This window comes from Macrobrachium rosenbergii, chromosome 8 (genome assembly GCF_040412425.1).
Source record: "Macrobrachium rosenbergii isolate ZJJX-2024 chromosome 8, ASM4041242v1, whole genome shotgun sequence".
Lineage (NCBI taxonomy): Eukaryota > Metazoa > Arthropoda > Malacostraca > Decapoda > Palaemonidae > Macrobrachium > Macrobrachium rosenbergii.
In genome coordinates, this window is record NC_089748.1 from 22,861,835 (window position 1) to 22,879,348 (window position 17,514).

The 17,514-nt window shown below is 32.8% G+C and overlaps 1 protein-coding gene across 1 annotated transcript in view; it reads right to left on the minus strand.

Annotated features, from left to right (window-relative positions):
- The window catches only part of LOC136841082 (uncharacterized), a 104,297-nt gene extending 94,710 nt beyond the window's left edge, over positions 1-9,587 (minus strand). Inside the window, exon 1 of the mRNA XM_067108134.1 lies at positions 9,526-9,587. Within this exon, the coding sequence (XP_066964235.1) occupies positions 9,526-9,587 (62 nt within the window). The remainder of the gene's footprint in view (positions 1-9,525) is intronic.
- Between the last annotated feature and the right edge of the window lie 7,927 nt (positions 9,588-17,514).

Genomic DNA, 17,514 nt, shown 5'->3' on the forward strand with positions numbered 1-17,514 from the left:
TTATCTAATGACATAATCATAATTTACATAACATTGTCTAGTACCTCTATCTCCGTACATTTAATTAATGTTCAAGGTTCATCCATTTTCGCTTTATAAGTACTTCTCACTTCTTTCTTTCCCATATATCCTGTCTTGATTATACCTTTAGCCATAGTTTCATCCCCTCCTCTCCAACTCATATCTAACTTACCTTTTGCTGGAGCCAAATTTAATAATGGCCAGATATAGCGCTTTCCACTGCTCTACTCACCATTACATCCATCAGCCACTCCCTCCATCTGGTCTGCACCAGCACATACTCAACTACACTTTTTTCTTCTCCATGTACACTCGTGCATATATAAAAACACAAAAAACACAAAAACAAAGACATATATTTATCTATATATCTCTCTATCTATCTACTTATTTTTGTGTATACATATCTGTGTATATATATACAGTATATATGTATATGCATATATGTATATACATATATGTATATATATACATATACATACATACATACATATATATATATATATATATATATATATATATATATATATATATATATATATATATATATATATATATATATATATATATATATATATATATATATATATATATATATATATATATAATATTGTATATCAATATGTGTGAGTGCGCATGCATATATAGATATATGTAAATATCAGTGTTTGTGTCCAAAAGCTGTTATCGTGTAATTAAAGCTGAAACTTGTTTGCAACCTATTTTGTCTCCTACCAAATTGTTTTTCGACTTTTTCCATTGATAAAATTTTCATCGAGCAACATACCATCCTTTCTTAAATTATTTAGAAGCAAACCAAAGAAATTATGAAGTGTTTACACAATGAACAGCTCAATAAAAACAAAAATTTCCAAATATAATTATCCTGAATTCAAAATAATGTTTGTTTATCATAGAATTCAGAATGTCTTCAAACTAATATAAAGTGTTTTAGTTTCCAAAAGCTGTTATCGTGTAATTAAAGTTGAAACTTGTTTGCAACCTATTCTGTCTCCTACCAAATTGTTTTTCGACTTTTTCCATTGATAAAATTTTCATCGAGCAACACACCATCCTTTCTTAAATTATTTAGAAGCAAACCATAGAAATTATGGAGTGTTACACAATGAGCAGCTCAATAAAAACAAAAATTCCCAAATATTATTAATCTGAATACAAAATAATGTTTGTTTATCACAGACCTCAAAATGTCTTCAAACTAATATAAAGGATATCATACAGAGTTTAGCTAATTCAAGCTTTTATATCAAAGCATTATATCAGAATGTGAAGGTTCCTATGTCTTTTCATGCCCGTCCGGTGCAGGTGCTGGTAACTGGGTAGTCATCGATCCCCCGAATATATATTAAAAATAAGAAACCCAAGTACTAAAAGGTAAACTAATAATGAACTTTTATTTCCTAAAATCTTATGAATACATTAAAAAAGTTTTGTAACCACTATTTACATTAGCGGATTGCTGAGGTTCCTATGGAAGACTGAGACCCACTCTCTACATTTCAGCTCTTAACATATTTCCTTATCAAATTAACTGACCGATTAATCCATCCCAATTTTAACAAAATCTTTTAATGAATGAACTGCTACCCCTCAGTTCTATCTTGATATTGCTCTGTCTTTAAAAATATGACATACCTTGTCATAACCAAAGAAGTTCTTCCAACAGCAGTTTTTCTTTTACCTATCACACTTTCTTAGTCGAAACCCAGCCATACACCTTTTCCAGGTATATTAAGCAATGTCTTTTTTTTTCTTTACAATCCTTACAGTAATTACTAAAATCTTGACTTTTATTGAAAGCGAAAAAATGGTTCCTCTCATGCTTTCCTTCAGAATCTTTTCTTCATCCGGATAGACCTAGAATACCAAGGTTAGTCAGCTAATTGCACAATCACCACAATGAATGCTCCTCAGGGTCTCAATTGTTATCCCGTCAACTTCTGGCGCAAATGTGCTTTAACCCATTTTAGTACCCTGCGAACATTTTTCATAATCTCTCCTACATTTTTCTAATTTGCATTTATCTTTTCTAATCAATCATCATTTAAATCTGCCATGTCTTCTCCAAGACATGGCTGTACTTTCCTCAGATAACATTATTCAAATACTTAAGTACACATATTACTTTTAGTTTAGTTGCTTCAATTTCACTCTATTATTTCTATTGTCTTAATTTTTTCTTTCGCTCCTTATGAATAATCAGTTTCATGGAAAGTTCCAAAGGTTGAGGTGAGAGGAATAATTGAGCTGATATATGTAGGTAAAGGTCAATTGACTGTAAGATTTATAGGAATATTGTTGAGTATACTAGGGGAGGTTTGTCGTTGGATTTTGACTGGAAAAGTAAGACGGATTCATAAAAGGTAAAGGTTTTGAGACCAAACAAATGCTTGATATGCAACAATTAGTAGGACGTTGTCGTTCTTAGGAAGAGAGAGAGAGAGAGAGAGAGAGAGAGAGAGAGAGAGAGAGAGAGAGAGAGAGAGAGAGAGAGAGAGAGAGAGAGAGAGAGAATTTTACTAATATAAAGAAACATACATACAAAAAATACAAATTCTCAGGCGTTAATCAAATTACTTTCCAACATGTATTATAGAACGTTGACAGTAACCTACTTCATATTGCGTGTGTTCTTGTATATTTTACGTTAATGATTCAACTTTATTTTCCATCTAATGTCCCAAACGGCTTATTATAGTCAAATTCTTTGTGATTTTCCCATGTCACTATGACTGACTACTGTATGTAATCCTGTGAACATAGCAGAAAGAGTCACCTAGCCTAGGGCCGTTTCTCATTAAAGTTGATTGATTGTAATAACGTCGTTTCAACGACGTTATTACAATCAATTTTGCAATCAGGTGGTGATATTTTTTGTCATATAGGTTTTTTGTCTTTTATTGTATTTTAATACTTTAATCGTTCACACTTACGATGTTTGAAGTTTCCCTCTGTTCTTTATATTGAATTGTTCGAAGAAAAGGACATATTTCTTGATATGTTAATGTTATTATTGCCCATATGTTCTCTTGAATAATCCCACAGTAAGAAATTCAAAACAAACTACGAGAAGTATATAAACATAGATCTGATGGGAACCAGGAATAGGAGTATGGTCAAACAACAAAATTCCGGTAGACATATTTTTGGCTCAAGTTTCAAAAACTGATCAAAGAAGAATGGCAAAATAATTCCACGGAAATCCCAAGCATTTCAGATGGATGCAGGCGACCATAAGATTTTTTTATATCCAAGTCTCGAGTATCTCAGAAAACTTTATTGTGATTATCTATCTGGCCAAATAACAGAATGTGTCTCAAAGCTTTAAAGCTTTCAGAATGAACTTTTCCGGAAGGAAGACCGCCTACTTCCCTAAACTTGTGGCAAATTATGAGGGAAGTTTCAAAGTAAGGGAACCTAAACTTGTGGCAAATTATGAGGGAAGATTCAAAGTACTGAAAGGGAAGAGATACAGTAGGAAAAACGATAATGGCGAAAAGAAGAGTATAACTAATAACAAGAGTAACAAGTGTAAATACCAGTCAAGATTGATTTTGAGGATATGAGCAAAAAGAAGCCCCCTTTTTTTAAAACAGGGAAACGACGAAATAGCAAAGATGTGTTTGAATTTATTTGAATATTAAGAGAAAATATGGTGGGGATTACTTTCTAGCTAAGAATTTTCTTTATATGCAAGGAATTCTCTATCGTTTCAAGACAAATACAGAACAGCCAAAAACTATATGGATCTTCGGTTCCCTCATCATCAGAACATGGAACCGTGTAAACGTCAAGCCACAAATCCCCCTCCCTTGTTATGCGCATTCATTTCAGCAGTTATTTATATCCACATTTAATAACTTTTTATTAAAACCATGTCAACATACTTTTCATTAAAACCATGTCAACATATTATTTTAGAAAATTACAAAGTCCTTCTCATAAAAATTCAAAGTTCATAAAATTTAAAAAGATGAAGTGTTTAAATAAAGAATGGGAAAAAATCTGTTTCAGAAGAAGAAGAGTAAGAGACAGTAAAAAAATCAATAGTATATTGAGCAAAAAAAGCCATTGATGAACAACAACAGGAGAGAAACAAAGAAAAGTGCAGGAAAAAGAGAGAGAAGAAGAAGAAGAAGAACAACAACAACAACAACAACAACAACAACAACTGCAAGATTATATTTTCAAGAGTCAGTGAACTATTTTGATTATAAAGAAATAGTGAAGTACAATACAATAAAATAATTGTCAAGTAGCATGTAAAATACTAGTAAGCTTTGTTTTCATACTGTATCATGTTTTCCAAAATTATTCCTACAATAATAATAATAATAATAATAATAATAATAATAATAATAATAATAATAATAATAATAATAACAACAATATAATATAATAATAATATGAAGTGAGTAGCACGCTTTTACAAAAGTTCTGTATAAAAGAATGGCAGCATCAGCTGAACTGATTTTATACTAGGTCTTTCCAGTTCTTACAACTCTCTTTTCTTCAAGACTAAGACCTGCTAAAATGTGGCTGGACTGACTGACTGATACATTTTTTTAATGAAGGCATTATAACTGCTTATAATCTCTTATAATTTATAGTTTTCATTCCCATTAAGTAATGAATGATCTAGAAGAATTGGAAACGCCTTCTGAGCATATTATGAAGATGATCTAATAATCTTTTGTATACTAATTACTGTATTTGTAATTTAAATTGTCGATATCCTTACTTTGTAACATGCACATAAACCCACTCAAAGAAACATACAAACACGGAATGCTCAGGTACTAAAATACTCACAGAAAAGAAGAAACACTGAAACAGAATTCACACATGTGGTACATTTATACTTTTGTTTCAATGATTCGTTGTTCATGAATAAATGAAAGTGCGCTTGTCTGTCGCTGGAACGACATGCTATTTTTTCTATCCTGAAACAAATCCCAGGATGATATCTACCTCCGTTGTTATTTTATACCAGACTATGCTCTCTCTCGACTTTTCCTTCATTTGCCATTCTGAAACATGCATTATTTAAAAATGTTGGAAGGAGAGCGGTTTGTTTAACTTTTCATCCAGGATTTTATTTCAAAATGCATATTCCCTCAATCTCTGTTTTGCTGTTGGTTTACTCTGTGTTTGTGTTTGTTTCTTCAGTTGACTATAGCAGCAAAACAGTATCAATGCAAACTAATAGATTTATATATGGACTTCAACCTCGTGAGTTCCAGTAACATATGAACTGTCTTAGCAACAGTTTAACTTTGACTTTAAGTAACCTGGCGTCCCCACAACTATGGTTGTCGAAACCGAAGAAACAGTTTAAAGTAATTATGACTATTTACCACCTACTTGCATTCAGTTACACTTAAAATCTTCATATACGAGAGAAGAGTGTGTTGCCCAAACATAATCAGCTGTAAGGTCTTAACTTTCTAAATATATAACTAAATCTGAACGAATTTATTACTTATCCATTTAATGGTGGATTCTCCATAAAAAAAAAATCTTTAAGACCAAAGAGCAAAGAACTTATATTGTTTATATATTGTTAAAAAAAAAACTTGAAATTTATGACCATCTTGCAAATCGTGAAGAGTTCTTAAAACCACCATCAGTAAGACGTCAAACATCAGAGTGATTGTAAAATTACCAACTTTTGATAATAAAACAATATGCACAAGGGCATAATTTTAGTATATATATAAATATATATATAAAAAATATATATATATATATATATATATATATATATATATATATATATATATATATATATATATATATATATATATATATATATATATACATATATATATATATATATATATATATATATATATATATATAACATAATATATATATATATATATATATATATATATATATATATATATATATAAATATATTATCTGAATATATTATATATATATATATATATATATATATTATATTTCTATAATTGATAATTATATATAATAATAATATATATATATATATATATATATATATATATATATATATATAAATATATAAAAAAATTGCATCGATAAACCTTTCTGAATGCTTTGTTCGGCACATAATTATAGCAATAAAGTTAATACCTTTAATCTTTCAGCAATGAAAACTACAGCTTTTTGCACAGACATACTGTACACCCACACGGACACGAATACACAAACACACACACACACACACAAACATAAATACACACACACACATATATATATATATATATATATATATATATATATATATATATATATATATATATATATATATATATATGATTATATATATATATATATATGTGTGTGTGTGTGTGTGTGTGTGTGTTGGGTGTGTATAATGTACAGTTGTTCATTATTGAGTGGGAGAGACCAAAAATGTTAAGTATACCTTAGTTTTACAGACCACTGAGCTGATTAACAGCTCTCCTAGGGCTGGCCTGAAGGATTAGACTTAGTTTACGTGGCTAAGAACCAATTGGTTACTTAGAAACGGGACCTACAGCTTATTGTGGAATCCGAACACATTATAGCGAGAAATGAATTTCTGTATCACCAGAAATAAATTCCTCTGACTCTTCATCAGCCGGTCAGGGAATATGAAGATAACAGATCAATATCGAACGTTGAAACTTGAAAAAACACAATTTGGAGAATATATATATTTTAAAAATCTTCATACATTTTCAGTGCGAAGACACTATAAACCTAGTGTATTCACACAGAGGAGGGAACATGATACTTAAACTATATGTGGATTTCTTAAAAATTTTTTCCCCAATTTGTGGTTTTTCTTTTCCCAACAATTAACAGCTATGCGGAATCGTCTACCAATGTTCATGTGTTTGAATTTTCACTAATAGTTATTTTGCAATTTAAATGCTGGAGAAATTAAACAAAAAAGGTGCAAAGAATTCCCGTTCAGAGAAATCTATAACGGTTTATGACAACAATTATCTTGATTTACTCATTAACTTGTTGCATTTGGTATCAAATCGAATGTCTAGTTAAATCCCTCAAAAAGCAGCCAGAATTAGATTTCTTCACACCCACAGTTTAATAGTCCTTTCCTGCTTTACAGGCTTCAAATTTCACACCAACAGCTGCCTCGAATTCACATAGTTCTCATACGAAATCCTGACAATCTGGAATCCAAGAGGCAGCAGACACCCAGTCATCTTGATGAGGTACTAAATTCCTCTTCCTTTAATCACAGAAATGAGCTAAAACAAAAAATTAAGGGTGGAAATTGGATGGTAAAAGACTTCCTCGGTTAAAATTCTTCGTCTTGAACGAATTCTAGAGCAATTTTATTTTATATTACCCTCTTACGCTGAAGCTTTATTTGTGGGCTGCTTCGATATTTTTACATTCTATTCCTTTTCTTTACTAATATGAAACAAAAATTCTACGAAGGCAATTAAATAGCACAAAAGAGGCACACTGTTCAGCCTATGCCATTTATCGACTGGTTAAGGCAAAAACTCGCAATGAACATCAGTCATTGCTAATGATGCACATAGCTAAACGCAATGAATATCTGAGCAAATACGAAAGACCAGAGCCATGATTTTTCCTCCCCCAGAGAAATAAAGCCTTTATCATTTATTACCTTCCCCTCATCGAAAATCCAGAACTAATCTGCTTCATCTCTGCAGTTCCCCCTCTCATTTCTATTCAAAGGCACAATAACATTATTCGACTAACTGTAGTACCGATATATTTTATGAATTTTCTGTTGCTATAGTTAATATATAGCAAAACTACAGTCAAATCTGTTTATATGTAATCAGATTAACTATTGTAGCATTACGGTGAAATCTTCAAATTCTTCAACGAAAACATTTCATTATTCAGAACAAAAATGCTGTCCTAAAACAATTATTCTGCGCGAAACGGGTTTGCATCAATATTTATTGTTGTATTATTTTCAAACCCTCTACACTTTGCACAGTAAAAATAGAAAATATTTAAATTATAATACATTCCATGAAATGGCACTTAAAAATAAGTACTGTCCCTAATTGACAAAAAGCTGCGAAGTATATTAAGTATAATAATATAATATTAAAAACACCACATATATTGTTGTTGCAGAAGAAGTTTTCATTCTGATATTTATTACAGATGAGGTTTCTTATTAAATGCACATTCATTACAGGTACTAATTATGATGAATTTTCGTCTTAATCTTCTAAGTAAAGAAACTTTAAGGCCCACCTAGCATTATGCAAAAGTTTTATTGGTTTAAAACTGTATTTTGATCTTTATTAACTTAGCCCGAGTTACATATGTAAGAAACTTATTAGCAATTTTCAAAATTTTCAAAATTTTGTTGTTTCTTTTAATTATCTGAGCGTGTTCATATGAACAAATGAATGCATTAAGACTACGAATGACTTACAGCAGTATATAGGTACAGCAACTACGTAAATGTAACTAACAAGGCAAAATTGGTAAGGGTGAAAACTGATCTAATTGTTTACGTCCTTCACCTCTGCTGTAAAACATAAATCCAGTAATGTCTGGCATGAGGTACAAAAATGAAGACAGAGGCACCTATTGGCCAAGAAAAAATTAGCATTACTTAAGAACCTTTATATATGTTTCTCTTGGGTCCAGTAGATGATATCAGCTTGGCTTTTACTGTATTCAAAAATAGGTGGAAGTTTAGGTACATTATATATTAATATATACATATATATATATATATATATATACATATACACATATATATATATATATATATATATATATATATATATATATATATATATATATATATATATATATATATATATATATATATATATATATATATGTATATATATTGTGTATGTGTGTGTTAAAGGACAAATTGTAAAGGGAAATAATATCCCTCTGCCTATAGATAATGTAGAAAGATGGACACCTCTAAGGACTCCAGGTACCCTTTGTAGAAACAGATTCCGAAAAAAAAAAAAAAAAAAAAATGAAGGAATTCGATTTTCAAACCAGACCTGTACTGACATAGTACTACTTGCTACTTATGGGTATCAATATGATTACTATTATTATTATTTCTAATATTACTGTTGTTATCTTACATAACTTTAAAATTACATACAAAGGCAAGACCTATAGGGATCTCAAGTAAAGCGCAATGAGGAAAAATTAGGAAATATTGATAAAAGCTTAAAATTTCGCGAAAAATGAGACAAGAAGGAGCACCCATACTTTGACGGGACTAAATACTGACGTCACGAATATATCCACTGAACCTTCGCTTTTCCAAGGCGCAAAGAAAGTCCTTTCAGATATCATTTCAGAGAAAGAGAAAGAAAGGTTAATTGTGCATTAGGTAACTAACTCTTCCTTGAAATCAACGCATTACCTTCCTTTCATGAAAGGATGAAGGATAAGCTTCAAAGGGACAGTCTTCAGTTGACCATCAGTTTCATAGCATTCAGAAACAGTTAATTACATCTTGCCGGAATTCCGTCTGGTTGCTCCCGTCACAGTTACATGGAATTCGTGGTCGACCATGTTGTCGGAAATATACATTTGATCTGACTGAAAATCGTTCGTCAGTCTTACTGACCATACCAATGCTGCTCACTATATATTGAAATGAAAATTAAAAACTAAAAGAAAGGTGCGATGTTCTGCAAACATAAAATAAAGTAAGTAACACTGGTTATCTTCAAGCAGTGGTGAAGATGTAACCTTCCGTACTGAATAAGAAACAACTCTTAAATGCTATTTTTATAAATGCAAAAAAAACATAACCATTGGCTTTAGAAGTACACAAACCTCAGAAGAGCGTTTTGTGGTCTACTATAAGACGAATACTCTTGCAAAAAAAGATAACCACGAATTGAATGTAACTTGCACTAAGGTGCCATTATCCTGTTTCATTGTGTGTTCAGTACGTAATTTTTTTATATATAACTAGACGTTCTAGAGGCTCGAGAATTTGACATTCTGTTTTCAAAGATCTAATGGCATAAAGTTATTTAGTAAAACAGTGCTTGGAGATGACAGTGTAATCATTACACAAATGCGATCTACTAATACATAGAGATTAAGTATATGAATAATAAACAGAGCAAATCTATGATCTAATTTTATTAAATTCCTAAAATGATATTATTATTTCACTTAACAATGATTATTGTCGCCGTTGCATCATAATTTAGTGAGAGAAATTGATGGATTCTACGTATTACGAAAATGTTCTTACTCAGTGAAGACCAGAAATAACTCTTCATAAACTTCATTTTAATGTGGCTGACTTGTGGGCAGCAGTACTGAGGGAAAATTCCACCCATGAGGATGGCTGTTTCACGCATTTTCTAACCGAAATGAAGACAAAAGTTGGAGATACCAACATTTACTGCTTTACCCAGAACACCCACGCAAAACTGAAAAGTCCGTTCGTATGAACATACAATAACAATCGAAGAATTACGGATATAAAGCCATAATGGAATATTTGTACATGTAGATATTACGGAAAGGCGATTTATTTATTTTTAACCTGTGGCAGCGCGTAAACTACCTGCCCTTTCATAAATCGATCGAAAAAAAAAAAGAAATTTAACGGCGCCTTCTTAAAAAGTTTCAGAATCAAAATTTCATGAGTGAAAATGAAATGGGTATTAAAGTTGTGGATACGCTGGAAAAAAGAACATATTCTGAAAAGCACCCTATATAAAGTCCGTATTTTAGCAGAGCAAATATACGAACGAAGTAAAAAATGAAAACGTTTGTGGTTTCAATAGCCAGAGCTGAAACCATTCTGGTACAAATATTTCAGAAGAAAAACAGAAATCCTTTTGAATGTTCCTAACCTCAGTAATGGCAGAATAATCCGCCTGGATTTCGAGCGCGATTTTCCCGATTGATAATACAACGTTATTTTATCAGGATCAATATATGGGATTGGACAGATCCGGTTTGAAATTCGTGCCACGAAATATAGAAGTAAAATGAATGAAAAGCCCGGAGGCATTTTGTGAACGTTCCTGAAATGGGGCTCGATTTTTTTAACTGAAAAAGTAAACCAGAAATATTTCCCACGAATAAGACTGGTACGTCAACTTATAAAAATTCAATATTCCCTTTTCTTAAACATTTCCACCAGCAATACTGCTCACAGATGTCGCATGCTGTACGTAACGTCCGTAATCTAATTCCCACAAATACATTCACAAACGGAACACATACATAAGCACACACACACATATATATATATATATATATATATATATATCTATAAATGTCGTTTGTATGTGTATATATATATATATATATATATATATATATATATATATATATATATATATATATATATATATATATATATATATATATATATATATATATATATTAAGTAATTGTCGTTTAATATCCAATTTTCGCTACCTCTCGAAATAATATATACACACAAACACACACACACACAAACCATATATATATATATATATATATATATATATATATATATATATATATATATATATATATATATATATATATAGATATATATATATAATATATATATATATATCCTAAGAGGAATTATAATTGATATAACGTAAAAACGTCAGACACAGATGTCAAACCAAAACCAAACTCCTTTTAAAAAGAGGTTAGTGACTCGACAAACCATCCGATAACGTGAAACAACTTATCAACATTCCCAGTCAAGTTTTTCAGGTATTTGATGCCCACACTATTATTGATGCAGAGCAAATCTGTGTAACCAGCATTTTAAAAAGAACAGCAAGATACATAAAACAGTTTAATCAAGAGAGGCAACATTAATTTGAATAACGTAAAAACGCCTTTGACACGAGATGTCAGAACACACAAAACTGAAAAGTCCTTTTTCCCAAAAAACCTGGAATATATTGGACTCGACAATAAACGTGAAACAAAACAACATTCCAGGGCCATTTTAGTTTTTCAGCCATTTTATAGATTTAAAACATCAAATCCGTTCTAACAATTGAAATGCATACTTTTTCTTCTTTTAAAGAACACTGGCCACAGGGGTCAAGGGAAAACGAAAAATCATGATAATCAGTGAAAACTAATTTGATTCCGGATCTAAACCACCCACTGACATATCGACTTTTTTTCTCAGCACCCCTTACATAAAAAAGAAGAAAAATAAAGGAAAACAGAAAACTGACCCCGAGTAAACATTTTGTTTTACGGCTAACATCGTGAAAAATCTTATAGAAAAAAAGTTGGTCTTCATCACTTTTTTAGAGGTTTACACAAAAGATGCTGGTCTCCAGTCTAACATCAATGAATAAACATTGTTTTATATTATTTTTAACATGGTTTCCCAGACCTCATTTCCTAGTCCACCTATGTTTAAGCATTGGCCACCTCTCATAGAAGAATGATGTACCCGGGAATCGAATACACACGTTTGATCTGAATTTAAGAAACAGAAAAAGATAAGGCGGTGGCAGATCAAGTGCATTATGGGAATGATGCAACAATTCAAAGCCACAGTTGGCTCCTTCAGCCCCTACCAATTGCTGTGTGTGTGGGTGGATAGGAGCATCACTCTGTAGCGACATACTACTTTCATTTTTACTTTTTTCACTGTTGAATATTTTTTTGTAAATACTGCCCGTTATTGGTTTAATCTTTTTTAAATGAGCTTAGCCTCATAAAAACTCATAATCCAAAAGTGCAGAGGTCATCTCTGCCGGATTTTTGGGTTCAGTTTTTGAGGATATAGAGAACCGTGGTATATGCAATGTTAACTTTTGGTTTTTTAATCAGGGTCAAAGTATAAACCCCCACTATATCCGTAGTTTTTAATTTCACGTAGAAATTGTCTGAATCAGCTTATAATCGAGTCAAAATGGATACAGCTCATAATCGAGTCAAAATTGTTCTGGAAGTTTCCACTCTCTCCAGCTTCAGTTCGATGTAAAATTAAGTGACACGCAAGTTAGAGATAGCTTAGTAATCCTTAAGATGTAAGTCAGATTGTTAGTCACTGAGCGGTGACGCATTTACCGGCGGGCGCGTAATTGGAGTTGGAAGATGTCAACAACATGACAGCGACACAGTTCCGTGTTGCAGCTAACTGCCGTAATTCAAGAAAGAAAAGGCCTGAGTTATTATTTTTCTCGATTCCCCGAAGACAAGGAAAGGTGAGTGATGTGTTTTCAGTTACATTTCATCCAAACTGAGTTCACACTAACGAAATTATGAGATATGTTGATGGTTATTCTCTCGTTGTTCCTATGACCAAAGAGTATACTGTACTCTAAACTCTCTGCTTTGGTTGTTTCATTCACCATGTTTTGTCTAGACACTACAATGGTTACTGAGTGCTGTTGTAGCGAATCAGGCACTCTCTTACTGCTCAAGCTATTTCATATAGCGGTTTTTGTTTGTTTACTTGGATTTCCCCGGAAACTCTCCGAGTCATAATCGCTTAGATTTCTTCTTTCTTGATTCTTCTTTGGGTGGTCTTCTTTCTTGATTCTTCTTTCTTGTCTCTTCTTTCGCTGTCTTCTTTCTTGCACTGTTACATTATTCTTCTTCTCCTCCTGTTGTCACATAAACTTTCCTGTAAAAATTGAGCACTGGTGGTGTAGTGTGGTATGAGGAGAAAGTGCTAAGTAAAAGTTTGTTTAAATTATTTAATTACTGTATATTTAATTATTTAATTAATTTGGTCGATATGACACCCTTTCACAAACTGTCAAATGCTCATGATGAGGATTGTATTGTGTGTTGATTTAAGAGTACACAGACTTTGTTGAGTAGATGGACAATTGTTCAATTGTTTCAATAGTGGAACTCGTACCAGTAAAGCAAAAATGCGACATGCCATGAGCGTGAAATCAGGTCACAAGGAATTTCAAGTTTAGTGCCTCACATGGTTGGATGGTATCAAATCACTTGGTCCACGAAAACTGCCTTGCCTATCTGGATAGCAGATGGCAATCAAAGGTCTGTTACAGTTGTGGGATGAGTTACATTTAAAGTACAAGCTGTCTTACCTATTAACAAACAGACTCAATCAAGATTGGAGAATTTATATTCAATAATCCGGGGGAAAGGTGGCCATAGGGACAACCTAGATGCACGTCGGTTCAGTAGTGCATTCCGCCAAGTCATGGTGGATGCTATTATGGTTCCAAGTGCTGGTGCTAACTGCCAAGAAGACACTGATACCTTCTTGGTAACTCTGAACAATATAGGACTTCAGCTTTGCAAAATCTGCAGTGATGTCCTTCTTCTCTGTTCCTGTATCAGTACAGTCAGTGATGACCCTCCCTGGGGGAGACCTACCACTGAGAAATGCAATGCTAACATATATCACAGGTTTCATTGTGCGTAAGATTCATCACAAGGTTTGTAGAGAATGCAGGACAAAGCTTCAAAGTACTCTTGATTCACACAACCCTGTTCATGTTTTACTTTCCAATTAGACTTATGGTAACACACTGGGAGAGGAGCTAATTGTGCCAAGCACAGCCCTTTCAATATGATTACTCAGATGGTGGATGCTATTATGGTTCCAAGCACTGGTGCAAACTGCCAAGAAGACATTGATACCTTCTTGGCAGTTAGCACCAAGTCATGGTGGATGCTATTATGGAAAACCTTCTTGGTAACTCTGAACAATATAGGGACTTCTCTGCCAATTCCTGTATCAGTAAGTCAGAATGACCCTTTCCACTGAATGCAATGTTAACATAAATTTTCACTACATTTGTAGAGAATGCAGGACAAAGCTTCAATCCTGTTCATGTTTTCCTTTCCAAGAAGACTTATGGTAACAAACTAGAGAGGAGCTAATTGTGCCAAGCACAGCCCTTTATGATATGATTACTCAAATGGAAAACTGTATAGAAAGATGGTTTCTGACATTTACTACATAAGCAGTTCCCTACAGACTTGTGATGGGCTTGGAGGAGAAGATGCAGGGAAAGTTTTTAGCTTGTTCTGTTTGTAACTGCAGGTTCTTCATTGTCAGCCTCTTTATACGCATCCGCCTTCATCACACTTTACAAGTTGCAAACAAAAGTCTTTTAGTTGCAGGTCGAAAGAACCGAAAACTCACGAAATTCAGTCATCTGTAATACTGAAAATGTATACTTGCAGTGTAGGGCCAAGCCGTACTAAACATACCTGCGATGTCTTTAGTTCCGATGGTGTTTGTATCCTCATTTTTCTGGCTTTCCTTGTGATAATATTCCTGTTTTCCATTTAATTTCTGAATAATATGGTTAGAAGCATATTTGTTTTTGTCAACAGTCGCAGGAAAAAGTTTGAAAAAAAAGTTTTTACGATCTGGTATGTGACTATGTAATGTTGAAAAAACCTAAAGAACCCAAAAATGTCATGTAACGAATGAAAACTTAACTTTACACCATCGTAAATGTTAGTGCATCCGGGCCCAGTATAATAAAATAAAGATGTCAATTTCAGTATGATAAAATAAAGATATCAAGTTACAACGAAGGAGTTTCAGTTTGTTTATAGTTTGGCCTGATGTATCTTATAAATTTATGTATTTTTTTATTTATTTTATATATTTCCTTTTATCCATAATTTCCAACCTTTTGAATGAAACCTGGTTTAGCACCAGTAGTTATAGATAAAGACAGGTTAAGCTGTAGGTATTTACTCATTTTTTCCAATAGAATATTTAAATAATCAATCCAGATTAGTGCATTGCTATATAAATAATAATAAAAGATCAGAAGATAGTGTTACAACCCACAAAAGTGCTAACATTCGCCTTAAACATTAGTGTGGTGTACCCAGCACAAACAAATGCTATCACAGTTTACGCGCTCACCGTCGGATGTCGCCACCGGTCCCAAGCAGTTACAATTTTCCCATACGGACTTGCTCGACTGTCCATTCTTTACTTCTCTATACTCTTTGGTAGAAATGTCTAGACATCCATACTGGAGATCACCTTAGATGCTGCCTGTTCAACATAACAGAAGTCAAATTTTATTGGTGTGACAGAAATGGGATCCGTCATTGAGCTGAGTACGTCTGCAAGAAATCTCTTTCAGGATATGAAATTATTTTGCTGGAACTTTACAAGTATTGTTTTTTTATATTGAGAATCTTTTCTTCTAACATTTAGTTTTAAAGGAACTCGTCTGTAATTGCCGTTATGTTGGCTGAGACAAGAACTTTTTCAATGAATTTCATATAACTCATTCTCATTCCAAATACATGTTGACTTAAAAAGCAACTGCAGTACCAGTCATTTTGAAAAAAAATCATAATGTATGCGGTACCTAAGAAAGGTGAGGAGGGCTTCCAGTAATTTACTAATTATATATATATATATATATATATATATATATATATATATATATATATATATATATATATATATATATATATATATACACACACACACACACACACATGTATATATATATATATATATATATATATATATTATATATATATATATATATAAATTTCACATCAAGATCAAGACCAGACCTGTCTTCCAAGTGAGAGTCCAGGGCGTTAGCAATTCATCCATACTGTCATAAAAAGAAGGTGGAGCCTACGAACTCCATACCTGAATTTTTCCCGGCAGTTGCCTAGCTCCTAACATACCAGCAAATTTTTACCCTACTTCCCAACCCAGCAATGTGTGAATTAATAACATCCCATTCGACTTACCCTTCACCGTGAGTTGTGATGAAAATGAACAAATGACAACGTGTTTCACAGAAATACATTTCTGACTTACATCAGGATCAAACCCCGATTTTCCAAGTGGGCCCAGGGCATTAGCAGTTCATCAGAACAGGTCACAAAGGAATTTGGAACCTAAGTACTCTGTGAATAAGGTATTTCGGCAGGCGCCTATTGCCTAACATAACAGCGAATTTTACCCAACTTCCATACCAATGGAAAATGAATTGCTAACATTTCATTCGACTTACCCCTTCACCATGAGATGTGCTCATTTCCATCATATCTCACAATGAAGGGGTGGTAGAATGAGAAGTTAGCAATTCACTAACTGTTGGATCTGGAAGCTGGGTAAAATTCTGCTTTGTTTGGGTCTGGGCGCCTGCCCCAGTAAAACCTCTGGTACAGAGTACTTAGGTTCCAACTTCTTTATGACTTGTGCTGATGAATTGCTAACGCCCTGGACTCTCACTTGAAAGACCAGGATTCAGTTCCAATGTGAGTTAAAATCTATTCCTGTGAAATAAATTTCACATCTTATCCCGCAGTGAAGAGGATTGCGAATGGATTGCTAATGACCTGGACTCTCACTTGAAAGATCGGGTTTCGGTTCTGATGTGAGTCAGAAATTTATTTCTGTGAAATATCGTATCTCATGGTTCTGGTGTAAGTCAAAGAATGTTAGCAATTCACTCACTGCTGGGTAGGGTTTAAAATTTGCTGGTATGTTAGCTGCTAGGGCATCTGCCCA